Source organism: Natrix helvetica (assembly GCF_964273705.1).
Source record: "Natrix helvetica genome assembly, chromosome: 1".
Classification (NCBI taxonomy): domain Eukaryota; kingdom Metazoa; phylum Chordata; class Lepidosauria; order Squamata; family Natricidae; genus Natrix; species Natrix helvetica.
The window spans coordinates 46,986,591-47,000,926 of NC_138548.1; the positions used below are offsets into that span (position 1 = coordinate 46,986,591).

At 41.3% G+C, this 14,336-nt stretch overlaps 1 protein-coding gene across 1 annotated transcript in view; it reads left to right on the plus strand.

Moving 5' to 3' along the window:
- Positions 1-14,336, plus strand: part of LOC309386186 (cation channel sperm-associated auxiliary subunit beta-like) — an 80,142-nt gene that overhangs the window by 13,982 nt on the left and 51,824 nt on the right. Inside the window, exons 8-11 of the mRNA XM_081941292.1 lie at positions 4,705-4,751; positions 5,930-6,082; positions 6,516-6,668; positions 9,971-10,115. Coding sequence (XP_081797418.1) covers positions 4,705-4,751; positions 5,930-6,082; positions 6,516-6,668; positions 9,971-10,115 — 498 coding nt within the window. The remainder of the gene's footprint in view (positions 1-4,704; positions 4,752-5,929; positions 6,083-6,515; positions 6,669-9,970; positions 10,116-14,336) is intronic.

A 14,336-nucleotide genomic window follows, 5' to 3' on the forward strand; every position in this document is an offset into this window, starting at 1 on the left:
TTAAGTGCGTGTGCTTTGATGTGGTTAATAACTTTAACGACGTCCATCAATACGCTGTTAAATTCTGGTGACATTTTTCGGCTTGCCAGCATTTCCCTGTGAATGAGACAATGCGTAGATTCACTCTCAGGTGCAACCTCCTTAATCCGAGCAGTTAAACCAGACAGTCGTCCGGTCATGGCAGCAGCTCCATCTGTGCATATGCTGACACAAAAGGACCATTTCAGGTTTTCTGATATATAACAATCCAGTGACTTGAACAGTTCTGCTCCTGTGGTGTTGGTTGGCAAAGATAGTGCACATAACAAATCCTCATGCACATCCTCCTGATATAGATATCGCACATAAACAAGTAGTAGTGCCTTGTTGTTGATATCTGTAGATTCGTCAACCTGGAGTGCATACCACGGTGATGTATTAATCCTCTCCAACAATTGTGCCTCAATGTCTTCGGCTATTTCCTCAATGCGCCTAGTCACAGTGCTAGCTGACAAAGGCACATGTGCTATCTTTTCCACAGCAGCCTCTCCTAGAAGTTCACGGCAAATGTCTTTATTGGAGGTCAAGATCAATTCTTCACCAATAGTAAATGGCTTTTTAGCCTTAGCAATGCGGTTAGCCACCAAATACGATGCTCTCAGTGCATTCTCCTTTATTGATGTGATGGCCCTCATAAATATCTTCTGTGCTTTGTGCTCCTGTTTTTTTTCTTTCAAAATACTCCAGGGGCTTGTCTTTTATGCCAGGGTGCTTGGCGGTCAAGTGGCGAAGCAGTTTTGAAGGTTTCATTGCCTCATTAGAGAGCTTCTCGCCGCAAACTATGCAGAGCGGTTTTGGTGCGTGGGAATCACCTGTCCCGATAAATCCATATTTCAAATAGGACTCATGGTATTGTCTGTTAAAAGTTGCATGTTTCTTTAATGTTGAAGGGTCTTCTTCTGTCTGTTCACTGGGCCTTCTTTTCTTCCCAAGGAAACTTTCTAACGATGTCTGTTTTATACTCATTTTTGCTAATTTGTGGGTTAAAGCAGACACAATAACACGTCAGTACACATGAGTACCGGTGAACAGATAGAAGAGCTAGAAGAGTGATACCTTCTTTTTCTCTTCACTCCACTGCAATGTTCCCTCTAATTTTTTTTTCAGTGTGAGCAGAAAAGTATAGTGTTTGAGCGGCACATTTTTATGCCTGAGCACCTGAATTTTTTTCACAAATGTCACCTAAGACAACAACGAAATCAGTATTATTTGAAACTCAAAGTTATGTTTCTTCAAGGTACTCGCTTAATTAAAAGTGTTATATAATGTCAGTATCACTTAACAACGCTCCTGCTTAGCAACCAAAATGTTTGCTCAGGAACTCTGGCATTGAAGTGTGCAAGTCTTAAAGCTGTCAAGTTGCAAGACCCTTTGCACCCCTAACCCTTTAGGAAAAAAAAACCCAGGGTCTTCAAACCTGACAGCTTGAAGACTTGTGGACTTCAACTCCCAGAATTCTGAGAGTGACTGATGCCCTTGGTGGACTTCAATTCTCAGAATTCTGGGAGTTGAAGTCCACCAGTCTTAAGAGCCAATTTTGCAGATCCCTGGGCAAAATTGGCTCTTAAGACTGGTGGACTTCAACTCCCAGAATTCTGAGAATTGAAGTCCACCAGTCTTAAAACAGCCCCAAGAAGTGAGGAGGGAGAAAAAGAGACGGAGGCCAAGGAGCTTCTCCCCCCCCCCACAAAAATCTTATCAGGGAGCCGGCGGGCAGTATCAAATTAGCTGATCACGCGGCATGCACGGAAAGCGAGGTTTGACCGGGTGGGGCAGTGAAACTCCAGGGCTAATTCCCCATGAGAACTATTGCCTCTGAAGCGATATTTTGCTCCAATGCAATATTTTGAAACTTTAAGTGCCCCTTTCCCTTTTTTCTTTTCAACCCACAATGATTAGGGAGGATCCTGAAGTCGGGCGGGGCTGAGAAGCGAGGCGGCAGAAAAAGAAACGGAGGCCAAGGAGCTTCCCCCCCGCCCCCTCCCAGCAAAAATCTAACCGGGGAGCCAGGCGGGCAGTAGCAAATTAGCCGATCACGCCGCGTGGTCAGTAGCAAATTAACCGATCACCCGGCGTGATCGGCTACTTCGCTACTGCCCGCCCGGCTCCCCGGTTAGATTTTTGCTGGGAGGGGGCGGGGGGGAAGCTCCTTGGCCTCCGTCTCTTTTTCTCCCTCCTCGCTTCTTAGCCCCGCCCGACTTCAGGATCTTCCCTAATCATTGTGGGTCGAAAAGAAAAAAGGGAAAGGGGCACTTGTTTTGAAGTGCCCCTTTCCCTTTTTTATTTTTGACCTACACTGATTAAGGAGAATCCTGAAGTCACACAAGTCAGGCGGCAATGAACTGCGTTTAGCTGGAGCTGGCTGGAGACCGCGTGTGCGTGTCCACACCAAATACGCGACGCTGGCGCTGTGCGGCAGTTAGAAATTAGTGCGCAGCGTAGTCTAGGCACGTGCGCGGCCGCGCGGCCCGGTGCCGATTAATCCACAGACCGGCACCGGTCCGCAGCCCAGGGTTTGGGGAACAAGGCACTAGAGAACCGGTAGTAAAAACAAATTGGCAACCCACCACTGAGTTGAAGCAAATATTATGCTCCTTAAATCCCCCTATAATTGAAAAAAAAATGGAAGGGGCCCTAAGTACTGCCATGAAGATGCTGATAATCCTCTGGCCTCACATTTTATATCCCAGTATAACCTCAGTATTAATACCGTGTTTCCCCAAAAATAAGACAGAGTCTTATTTTCTTTTTACACACAAAATATGGCTTGGGCCTTATTATGAGGGGAGGGTTTATTGTTTTGAGGTTGCCGGGTGGCTGCTCTCTTCCAAGCGGGCTCCCAAAGAGTCGGGCACAGCCTCATGGGGGAATGGCTGTGTTGTACTGTCGCAGCAGCACAACAAAGCAGCCATGAAGCGGCCACACTCATGAGCAGCCACCCGACAAACCCACTTTCCAGCACCATTCACTGACCTAGGGGTATTGCCAAGCCACGTGAGCGCCTGTTCACCGCCCGGGTCCTGTGGCTTGGTTCCTTCGAAATGCCAGTGAATGACGCTCTGCATGGCTGGAGAGGGGGTTGCGCGAGCCAGGAGACCTCCGCATGATTTTTTCTGTAGCTTCCAAACCGAGTCTTCCGGCAGTGGCCGCTCTGGGCATACGCTCTATGGTTGTGGGCCAGCTTCCAGCAGAGCATACAACCATAGAGCGTACGCCCAGAGCGGCCACTGCCAGAAGACTTGGTTTGGAAGCCGCAGAAAAAGCCATGCAGCAATGGCAGCAGAGGTCCCCTGGCTCTGCGGAGAGAGCTGGGCCAGGGCATCATGAGGCTGGGAGGCGTGCGAGTGGGAGTGGAACAGCCGCTCATGCAATCCCCCTCTCCAACTGTGCAGAGTGCCATTCACTGCCATTTCGAAGGTGCCAACCCACGACAGCCGCGCGGCGGCGAACAGCCACTCACGCAACTTGGTGATACCCATAGGTCAGTGAATGGCACTGTGTCCGGCTGGAAAGGGAGTTTGTCGGATGGCTGCTCATGAGTGTGCTCGCTTCATGGCTGCTGTGTTGCACTGCAGCGACAGCAAAACACAGCCATTCACCCATGAGGCAGTGCCCGGCTCTTTGGCAGCCCACTTGCAAGAGAGCAGCCACCCGGCAACCCCCCTCTTTAGCTGGGCACAGAGCCGCTCACCAACCTAGCGGTATCCCAAAGGCACTAAGCAACGCGATCACCTTTGCCTCCCCACCGGTTCCTGCGGCTTGGCACCTTCGGGATACCACTGCCTGGCCGGAGGTGGGGGGGTTGTCCAGGGGGCTTATTTGTGGGGGAGGGCTTATATTTTTGCCCACCAGAAAAACGTGGCATGGCCTTATTATCAGGGCATGTCGTAATTTCAGGGAAACATGGTATAAGCCCAGTAATGTTGCAATACTTGGAATATAGTACCACAATGTAAAATATTTTGACCCAACATAGAAAAAAAAAGAAATTTCTCATTCACAAGTTTGGTTTCCTAAACCAAAAGAGCAAAAAATGCTTTACTCTATTTAATAATCATACTTATAATGGATGTAAACCTTTCTTTCTATAGAGTATTTCATACACAATATTTAGTTGTAATATTAAAGTGTTGGACAGATCCAAATTCAAGGTCACTCCCAATCATGGAAGTTCATGATGCTTTCAGCTCGTATTTGAAAGACAGACTAGTATATAACACACTTTTTCAGAAAGTTTTATGCAACAAAATATATAAGAGCCACAAATACAATCCCATTAACCTAATTTAAATGTTTAGTACAGTCGAGGAAAGCTTTTCTGCCAAATATTTTAGTTCATTATACATTATACATTAATAATTTATATTTGATGCTAAAAAGTATGGAGTATGAAAATGCTACAACGCTACTGATAATTTTATTTATTAAATTTTTAAGCTATCAATCCTCCCTATAACATGACTCTGGGTGAGGTGATTATTCAAAAGTGAATTACACATCAAAAGATTTCTAAAAACAAATCTCAGAAAGTCATATCAATTTGCACTACCTCGCTTTTTAAAAGAAAGAAACGACATTTTCTGCAATTGTTCACATGTAACTAGATGTGTACATCTTTGTACTTTAGAAATGTAAGCAATTAGATGCACTTCCTTTTTCTTCTAGCGGATTATGTCAGTCTCACATTCAACAAAGATAAGTCATTGAGTCAGGTAAGACAAATAATGACCATTTTTATCATGGCTTGCTCAAATTTGTTCAATATAGAAGCTAACCCAGGAACATCATACAGAGGATTGACCACAATGTCCATAAAAATCCAATTTTAGTAATTGATAACCATGCAGAGTCATTTCTGCCACTGCTGGAGAGAAGGTTTGATGCTATGTGGGAAGGAAGGAAAGAAAGAAAAAGGAGAGGGGGGAGAGAGGGAGGGGAGGGGAGGGGGAGGGACGGAACAAGGGATATATATCAACCAGTTGCCAAGCATATGAATTTTGATGACATAGTCATGGAGATGCTGCAAAAGCCGTAATTGTGAAAAACAGTCATGTCACAGTTTTCAGTGCCATTGTAACTTTGAATGGTCACTAAATGAACTGTTGTAAGTCGAGGACTTACAACTATTTACTAAAATCTAACCTATTTACTAAACTATAAATTACGTTATGAGACGTTAGCAAGAATACTCAGACAGAAGAGATGGGAACATAAAAGTTCCATCAAATCTCAAACAAGTCGGGCATATTAAGCAGTGCACCAAATAGAGGTGAAGTGAGGAAAGCAGACATGCTCAAAAGTTTATACTTGCATTAACATATCAATTGTATTCCCAATATTATTAGCCCTCATTGACTGCCTCCATACATAATTCTAATCTATAAACACAAGTTTATGTAATCACAATCACAAGTTGTTCACACAATTAGAAAACCTCCAATATAGCTGAATATAATATGTGTATTCTCAGAGAGGGATACTTGGCCTTTTGTGAATTCAGTTTTGTTTCTGTTTTCTTCATCTGCTTTTTAGAGACAACCATACTTTTTTTTTTAATTTGGTTTTTATATGTACAGGTAGTTTCCAACTAGAAATGCCATCAGCTGGTTTTTGTACCTAAGGCTGTATGGGAACAAGCAGCAGTTGGGGGATGAATGGCGAGAGGAATAATTTTAACCAGAAAATTGATACAGGGTCCCAGTGCATTTCAGAAGCTCATTCTGATTGGAGGCTTGGACTCTTGGCCTTGATCCCTTTCTTTCTGGTTTGTTTTAATATGCTGACCAGAATATTTGGCAGCACATTTAAGACAAGAATATAATACATTTCTAGATACATTAACAGTTTAATATCTTGCACTTTTATATTTATCTTTCTCACGCTTTTGCAGGAATCCACCTGCTTCTATAGCAATGATTCGTTTACAAAATGGCACAGTTGCTTACCACATAAATCCCAAGCTGAAAAGCATATTTCTAGACGGGTAGTTTCTTTTGTTGTTGATTATGAGCAGAATACTGGTATAGCGCTATTATCGCAAAAGGTAAGAGTATTAGAAATGGTACTTTTTCAATTACTAGTTCTGTATATGTATACTTTGTTGCTATTCTTCCCTTCCCTCCTCTTCATTATGCAGTTTTTAAAAGTGTGCTTAGTTTTAAAATGATTTGATCAAGATTTTTCAATTGTGCTATAATGCATGGAACAACAATGGGATAACATACAGTATCTGAAGCAATCGAGAATTTTACTTTACTTTTCATTCTCTGTGTTCCTCTCTCTCCATGCCTCCACCCCAATTCTTCTAGCTTTCTGAGTACTAACAAAAATTCCATTTTCTTATCATGGCCTCATAAGCTCAGAAGAATGCTGTTCACTGGCAAATTTACTTGCTAAGTTACATGTCATTATTGTTAGTTTATTCTGTACCTTTGATAAGGTATAAAATTTAATATTTTCTTTTCTTTTCTTCCCAGGACAAAAAACTTGTATCTGTGCATAAGTTAACGGACGGTGCGTTAAATAAAAAACCCAAGTTTCCTCCTTTCATATTTCCAGGAACGTCTTTTGTACCAACTGGATTATTTTTTCATCAAGGAAGTCATATTGTGTATGCTTATGGAAATCAGGTGTGTAAAATGGAAGAGATGTGAAACTGACAGTTTCAACTATTCTTATAATTCTTTTAATTGTTGCTTTTTGGGGAGGAAATATAGGTATACACGAAGAGAACAAGGAGTGTCAGGAAACAAAGAGGGGTTACATCCTGATGCCATTTGGAACCTTGGGCCATTTATAAACCCAGTTATTCTTCTGCAGCTGAGACAAATGCAATTTTTAAAAAAGTTTTGAAAGAAGTTGCAAAATGTTATTTTCAAGATGGTGTAGCAGGACACTTTTCAACTGTGTGTAGAACTACTGGTGTAGGATACGTGTTTCTTCAAAACCAGAGAAGAAACATTGTGTTGGTATTCTTATGCTTTTAGGTGATTCAGGTATCTGATTTAATTATTTTTAGTGGGCATGTAATAATGTGAATACTGTGGATTGAACTCGTATATTAAAATGATTGTAATATACTTTATGCAGGGGTGGATTGTTGCCGGTTTTACTTCTAGTTCACTTCACACGCGTTATGCGCATGCACAGAACAATTTACAGTGAACTGCGCACACACAGTCACTACAAAGCAACATGGTGGCAACAAAACAACACGGTGAGGGAACCGATTAGGGGGCGTGGCAAGCCTGGGTCACTTCCAGTTCAACCCAGGCAAAAATACCAGGCCGAAACGGGAGCAACCCACCTCTGACTTTATGTATGTTTTTCTTAAATAATTTTCTGAATCCAATAAATAATCCAGTAATACTCTCTCATCAAATCTACCATTTGTTTCCATCTGGTGGAATCCATCTGTCCTTTAGTGGGCAACCTTCAAACCCATCTTATTAATTATGTTTGTTCCCAAATGTAAACATAGACAGTTTCCAGGGGAAATAATTCAATTAACTTCAAAAGAATTAATCTGAGTCCCTCTGAACCCGTAGTGCATTTCAAAACTTCATGTCTAAAGGTTGAATCAAGGCAATTGAACCAAACTTTGTTAATCTGAGATTTTTCATTGCTCATCCAAGCAACTTTATCAGTCAGAGCAAATTAGTTAGGCAGAGAGTTAGTGTAATGTACCAACTCTTGCAAACTAACTTTAGGGGTTTCTCCACAAAGTGGCTTGAAGTATATCAATGAACACTCAATCATCCAGGCCAAAGGTGTCTTCACTGACACATTTCAAAACTTCCTTAAATCTAAGGTGACCAACCGTCCTCCTTTAGGGAGGACAGTCCTTCTTTTGTAAGTTCTGTCCTCCCTCGAAAAGTGTCCTCCTATATGTCCTCCTTTTCGATATTTGAAGACAAATCTGTTGTGCGTTATGTGACGTATTTGTATTTGACATGACAATTCGTCAAGACTCAAGAATTTTTATCTAAAGAAATGCTAGACATTAAAATAGATGACAATTGTCTCTTTGAAGAAATTATAAGACTGAATGTATATTTAAATTCTGAAAAATTAATACAATGGGAAAATCAACATGTTGAAATTGATAAAAGATGGGTCGATATTTTCAGCCATTTCAAAAATGAACATATTCCATGTGAACATTTATTTATACTTGTTTAATTTACATTGTGCTGCCCTGGAACTAATGCAGCAGTTGAAAGAGTTTTTTTCAATTGCCAATTATTTTTCGACAAGTGAGAAATCGAGATTGAATGTTGATACTCTAGCTGCAGCACTTGCCGTAAAATTCAATATGAAGGATATTTCTCGTTCAGATATTTCCAATATATTGTTAGAAGATGATACATTGACAAAAAAATATTAATTCAATGGAAAAGTACTCATTTAAATAATAATTAACAGGCATGTAAGCATAATTACAATATAAAATGTTGCAAATGATTTTATTATGCATATATCATATTTTAGTGTATTATTGTTGCAATGAATAAAATATTTCTTTTATTTACAATATATTTTTTCCAATTTATTTGTCCTCCTTTTCATTGTAAAAAAGTTGGTCACCTTAGCATTTTGGACAATAGAACATGTTTTGTCCTCCTTTTCACTGTAAAAAAGTTGGTCACCTTATTAAATCAATACTTCAGTCAAAACCCATTCTGACTTCCAGTTCTCCTTGTTCCTTTCTAGAGGCTCACAAATCCACTGCTTGATTATCTTTTCCAGGATTTTCTTAAGTCTCGATTTCAAGATGAATGGTCTGTAGTTTCCTGGATCCATTTCCCCCCCATTTTGAAGATTGGAACCACATCAGCATTTTCCACTCTTCTGGCTCCAGGATCTCTGAAAGATTTCACTCAGGGGTTCCAAGATCATATCTGCCAGGCCCTTCAGTAATCTGGGATGTAAAGTACCTGGTTCCAGATATTTGAACGCATCCAAAGCAGATAGGTGTTCTCTTATCAATTCCTTGTCTACTTCGATCTGCATTCCTGTTCTGTTTTCCACACAGTGCTGTTTTTGATAGGTTGGCTCTATTTTTCTTTTGTCTAAAGACAGATGCAAAGAAATAATTAAGGAGTTCTCTTCCTCCTTCCTGACTGTCACTTTCTTGCCATCTTCTTCCATTAGTGGCCCAACCATTTTCCTGAAGTGTTTTTTTTACTTATTTCTTACATATTTGAAACAAACTTTTTGTTATTTTTGGCATTTGTTGCAAGCCTTAGTTCATTCTGAGCTTAGCTTTCCTGATTCCCTTTTTACCAATTCAGGCTATTTGCTAGTTTCCTTCTCTAGATATAGTCCCCTCTTTCCATTTTTTTTCATTTGTCCTTTTTATCCCTCAGCTTGTCAGAGACTATTTGTGCAACCATGCTGGTCTTGTCTGGGGTCTCTTGTTTATCTTTCTCTGTGGTTCTGTTTTTGTTTTTATCTTTTGTCTTTATTATCTTATTAAATATATTTGCTTGGTTACTCTCCTCAGGCAATAGAGGACTCTTTATAACCATACATTTATTTTTAGATCACATTCTAAATTGCTCAATAATTCTACTTTGAACGAGTTTGTTTGCATTCATGGTCCTAGAGCTTCATCGTGAAACTAGTCTTCTTGAAGAAGGGACTGGTAATTTTACATTTATCCTTTTTGATCATATATGAAAAAAATAAATCTAAACGTGCTTTAGAATCAGGCGAACTCCTGCTGACTAAATTGGACAGAAACTTAACATTTTCTTTAAGACAGTTTTACACTGCCATCTTCTGGGATATTTTTTCTTTGTTGCTTTCTTAGAAAAGGTCTTAATTTCTAAGTTCCTCCAACCACGCCTTCCTTCTGAGTCCCAACAAAGTAATTAAAAATTTTAAGTCATTGTGATTTTAAAGTATATCTAATTTTGACTTTTTTCAGGTTTGGGGTTCTTTTGATGGAGGCAACTCATTTATACCATTGATTATACTGATTAATGAGACTATTATAAGGGCAGATTCATGTGTTTACACTCAGGGAATTGTATATGTTTCCGACAAGGAAAATATTTATTACACTAAAGCAGGTAAGAAATTATTCTAAAATTAAAATTACTCTTGGATTGTGAAGCTTTTATAATCTGATCTGATGCAAACTGTTGTCTTTCCCCATTTACATATAGAATAACAAAACATCAAATACTGAAATATCAAGAATAGCAATTTTTTAAAAAAACTTAGAATGTATTTATTATAAAAAAAGAAATATCTGTATTAGTCTGTTAAGATATAGCACTTGTTGGTAGTCTGAAAAGTAAGAAGCTTTTAATGAGCTTAAGCTCTCTAAAGACCAGTTGAACAAATATGTCAAATATTATTTGATAGATAGAAAGTAGAAGAAACAGTGCAGCAGCAATAGGGGGTGATGGGGCCAAAAAACCATAAATCCCAAGATGTGACATCTCTAAGGAAAATTTATGCACTTATATCATCATCTGAAAGAGAGAATCAGATGTAATTAGTCCTGAATACCTCCCAGGAGCCACACAACTGATCTCTGTACCAGATACATAAAATATGGCATTCATAATTTTCTACCTTTCTCTTTCAAACTTACTTATTGAGCTTGAACTCTGATGATTTCATAGAAACAATCCTGCACTTTTCTTGTCAAAGCCATAGAAATGGTTTGAAAATGCTTTCCTCAAGGCTGAGGTTTTTTTTAAAATTATAGTCAATTTAAAATTGAAGATCAGTATAGGTTGGCTCTATGCTGTCATCAAATTGGACACCTAGCCAATAAAAATCTTCCTGTATGAATGTATCCCCTCCACTTGGATACCCCTTTGTCATGGGGGAAGGGCTTCTGCATTCTGTTAAGGTTGAGAGCTATGCTGGAGGTATACCACCTGAAGGTAAAGCAGAAGAGTCACCCAAGCAGATAGGTCTCAACGGAGGAGCCACACTAAGAGTACTCACAAGCCATTGGCCATGAAGAGTCAACAGAAAAAGAATCCCATACGGGATTGGGCATTGCCCAAGTTAACAAAGACCATGGTAGTTGCTGTGCCTGGGCAGTTGTTGCAAAATGAGTTACAGGTTTGGAGAAAGACCTGGCAACAGAAACAACCATTCTGTTGGCATCTGGAATTTTACCCCTTCTCTAAATATTATAGCAACTTTCAAGGAAGGGGATCAGAGTTAGAGTCAGAATTATTGATTTTCATTAGGATCAAAGTAGAAAAGGGTGTAGATCTCTTTTGTTCCCTTTCCCATGCTTAGTTCTTGCTTCTAATTAGGTCTTTATTTTATTTTACTGTATTTGTTAAGTTTATAAGATTGTTCACATTTATCCACTGAAACTCTGAGAGGGCAAAGGAAATAAGAGATATTACTATATCATATTATTATATAGCACCCAAAATCACTGTAGTAGGTGAGATGGGCAGCATATAAATTTAATTCATCAAAATCATTAAATTAAAAATAACCCATGTCTAGATTCTTCCAATTTGGTTATTTGGTAGTATCATATCATTCTGATGTTATTATTTAAGTGATTGTACTATATATATTTGCTATGCTTAGAGTTTTATGACTGATGGGATTTAAAAGTAGGGTATGTGCAACAAACAAACAAAGCATTGAGATAACAGATATTAAAAGCTGTGACTTAATAACATTTTCTCTGTCATCCATTTTTTTCCTGGAAATTATGTTGTCTTTATATTCACCTCAGTTGTTGATTTTCCACGCTGTCCTTATTGGCTAGAATAGAAGAAATTCAGTGCAATCTTCCATTGGCTCTTGAATGTTTTTCATTCATTAATTTTTTATGCAGTTTCTATCCAAAGAGAAAAAAAACCTGTCAAAATTGCACTTTATAAAATACATATATTTTATATGTACTTATAATACTTATAAATATAGAACCACTCCAAAACGAAGCCATCAATACTGCCAATCTCCTTTTCTCCTGGTGAAGCACTATTGCTTTAAACATTTGCATTCGCTTCTTTCTAAATCAAATATCTTGTATCCTGATTACACAGAGCAAACTCAGTTTGATTAGAAGAAATGTTCTCTTTGAAAATACTTCTGTGTGAGGCAGTGACGTGCAGTCAGGGGAGGCAGGGGAGGCACAGCCTCACCACGGTCATCATGAAAAGAAAAAAAAAGGAAAAAGGAAAAAGGCGAGAGCTGAGGTCAGGCTGAGCTAGTTTCTGCCTCACCATGGATGGTTCTGCTTAACTGTTTAAAAAAGCCTCTAAAAAAGTGCCCTCTACTATGAGGCAGGAGAACTGCATGCCTCATCTAGTCTGACTTTAAGCGTTTTATGATCACTCGAGCAGAGTTAAGCAAGGGTTAAAAGCCTAACAATTCCTGACCTAGGTGAGGCATGCAGTTCTCCTGCCTCATAGTAGAGGGCGCTCGTTTGGGCAGGGCTTCTTCAGAGGACCCGAGGCAAAAGCAGAGTTGAAATCCTCTCTGAAACAGCTGGAAAAGGTACGTGTGGGTCGGAGGGAGGGGGAGGAATTCAAACTTCAAAGGGTAGTTTGATTGCAGGCAGAGCCACTTGCCTTTTCAAACCTGTAATCAGTGAAGCTGGGCTGGATCCTTCCGGGGCTGGGGGAAAGTGTGTGTAGTCCAATTCAATGTGTGTGTGTGTGAATGTGTGTGTGTGTGTGTTTGAGAGAGTGGGGAGGGAGGGAGAGAGGGAGGAAGGAAGGGAATGGAGAAGAAAAAGAAAAAGAAAGAAGGAATCTTCTTTTGCAAAGGAGAAAAACAAATGCTGTTGCTTTAAATCAGAACTGATACAAATTAGATACAGATACAAATAGATACAGATACAATAGCAGAGTTGGAAGGGACCTTGGAGGTCTTCTCATCCAACCCCCTGCCTAGGCAGGAAACCCTATACCATTTCAGACAAATGGCTATCCAACATCTTCTTAAAGACTTCCAGTGTTGGGGCATTCACAACTTCTGGAGGCAAGCTGTTCCACTGATTAATTGTTCTAACTGTCAGGAAGTTTCTCCTCAGTTCTAAGTTGCTTCTCTCCTTGATTAGTTTCCACCCATTGCTTCTTGTTCTACCCTCAGGTGCCTTGGAAAATAGTTTGACTCCCTCTTCTTTGTGGCAACCCCTGAGATATTGGAACACTGCTATCATGTCTCCCCTAGTCCTATCAGCAGGCCCTAGGAGACAGTTGGGCCTGCTGATAGTATACCTGGCTCCTCGCTATACATCAGTGGCCCTGCCCGAACTCCTCGAGCTGATCGCATCGGTGGCGGTTGAGACCCCCAAACTTTTAGTGATGGGGGACTTTAACCTGCCATCGGTGGGAGAAGCATCCGAGGGGGTTCGGGAGTTCATGGCTCCCATGACAGCCATGGACCTGACTCAACTGATTCAGGGCCCGATACACGAGGGAGGGCACACCTTGGACCTTGTTTTTGTCTCTGGCCAGTGGTTGAGTGATCTGGGAGGAGGGGACTTAACCATCACTCCCCTGTCATGGTCAGACCACTCACTCCTCCGACTTGACTTCCCTGGTGCTACCCCCCGCTGCGGGGAGGCGGAACCGGAAAATACTAGATGGTTCCGCCCCAGGCGCCTGATGGAGCCAGAGAGGTTCCAGATGGAGCTTGGGCCACCTTCTGCGGCCCTGACCCGCCCTCGGGTAGAGGACCTGGTGGTCGCATGGAACAATGCGACTACCGGGGCCTTGAACCGGGTGGCGCCTTTGCGGCCTCTCCGGCGGCAACGCTCCACCCTGGCCCCTTGGTTTACCGAGGAGCTAAGGGTGATGAAGCGCCGCAAGAGATGCCTAGAGAGTCGTTGGAGATCCTCCCGTTCCGGATTTGACCGAACACAGGTATGAGCCCACTTAAGGACGTACCTTGTGGCATTGAGAGTGGCCAAACGTCAATATTGTGCCACTCTCATTGCATCCGCAGAGAACCGCCCTGCCGCCCTGTTTCGGGTGTCCCGCTCCCTCTTATTTCAGAGGCCGCGGGAGGCCCCTTTGCAGGGTAGGGCAGAGGAATTTGGGAAATACCTGCAGGATAAAATTGCTCAAATCCGGAAGGATTGGGTCCCTTCCAGTGGTCCTGTAGAGGCGTCTGTGGCGAGTCTTGAGAGTCCTATCTGGGAGGAGTTTGACTTGGTTGCCATCGAGGATTTGGACAGAGTGCGTGGACGACTGCGACCTACCACATGTTTACTGGACCCTTGTCCCTCCTGGCTTGTACTGGCATCCTGGGAGGTTACACGCGAATGGCTCCTGGGCCTAGTGAACGCTTCG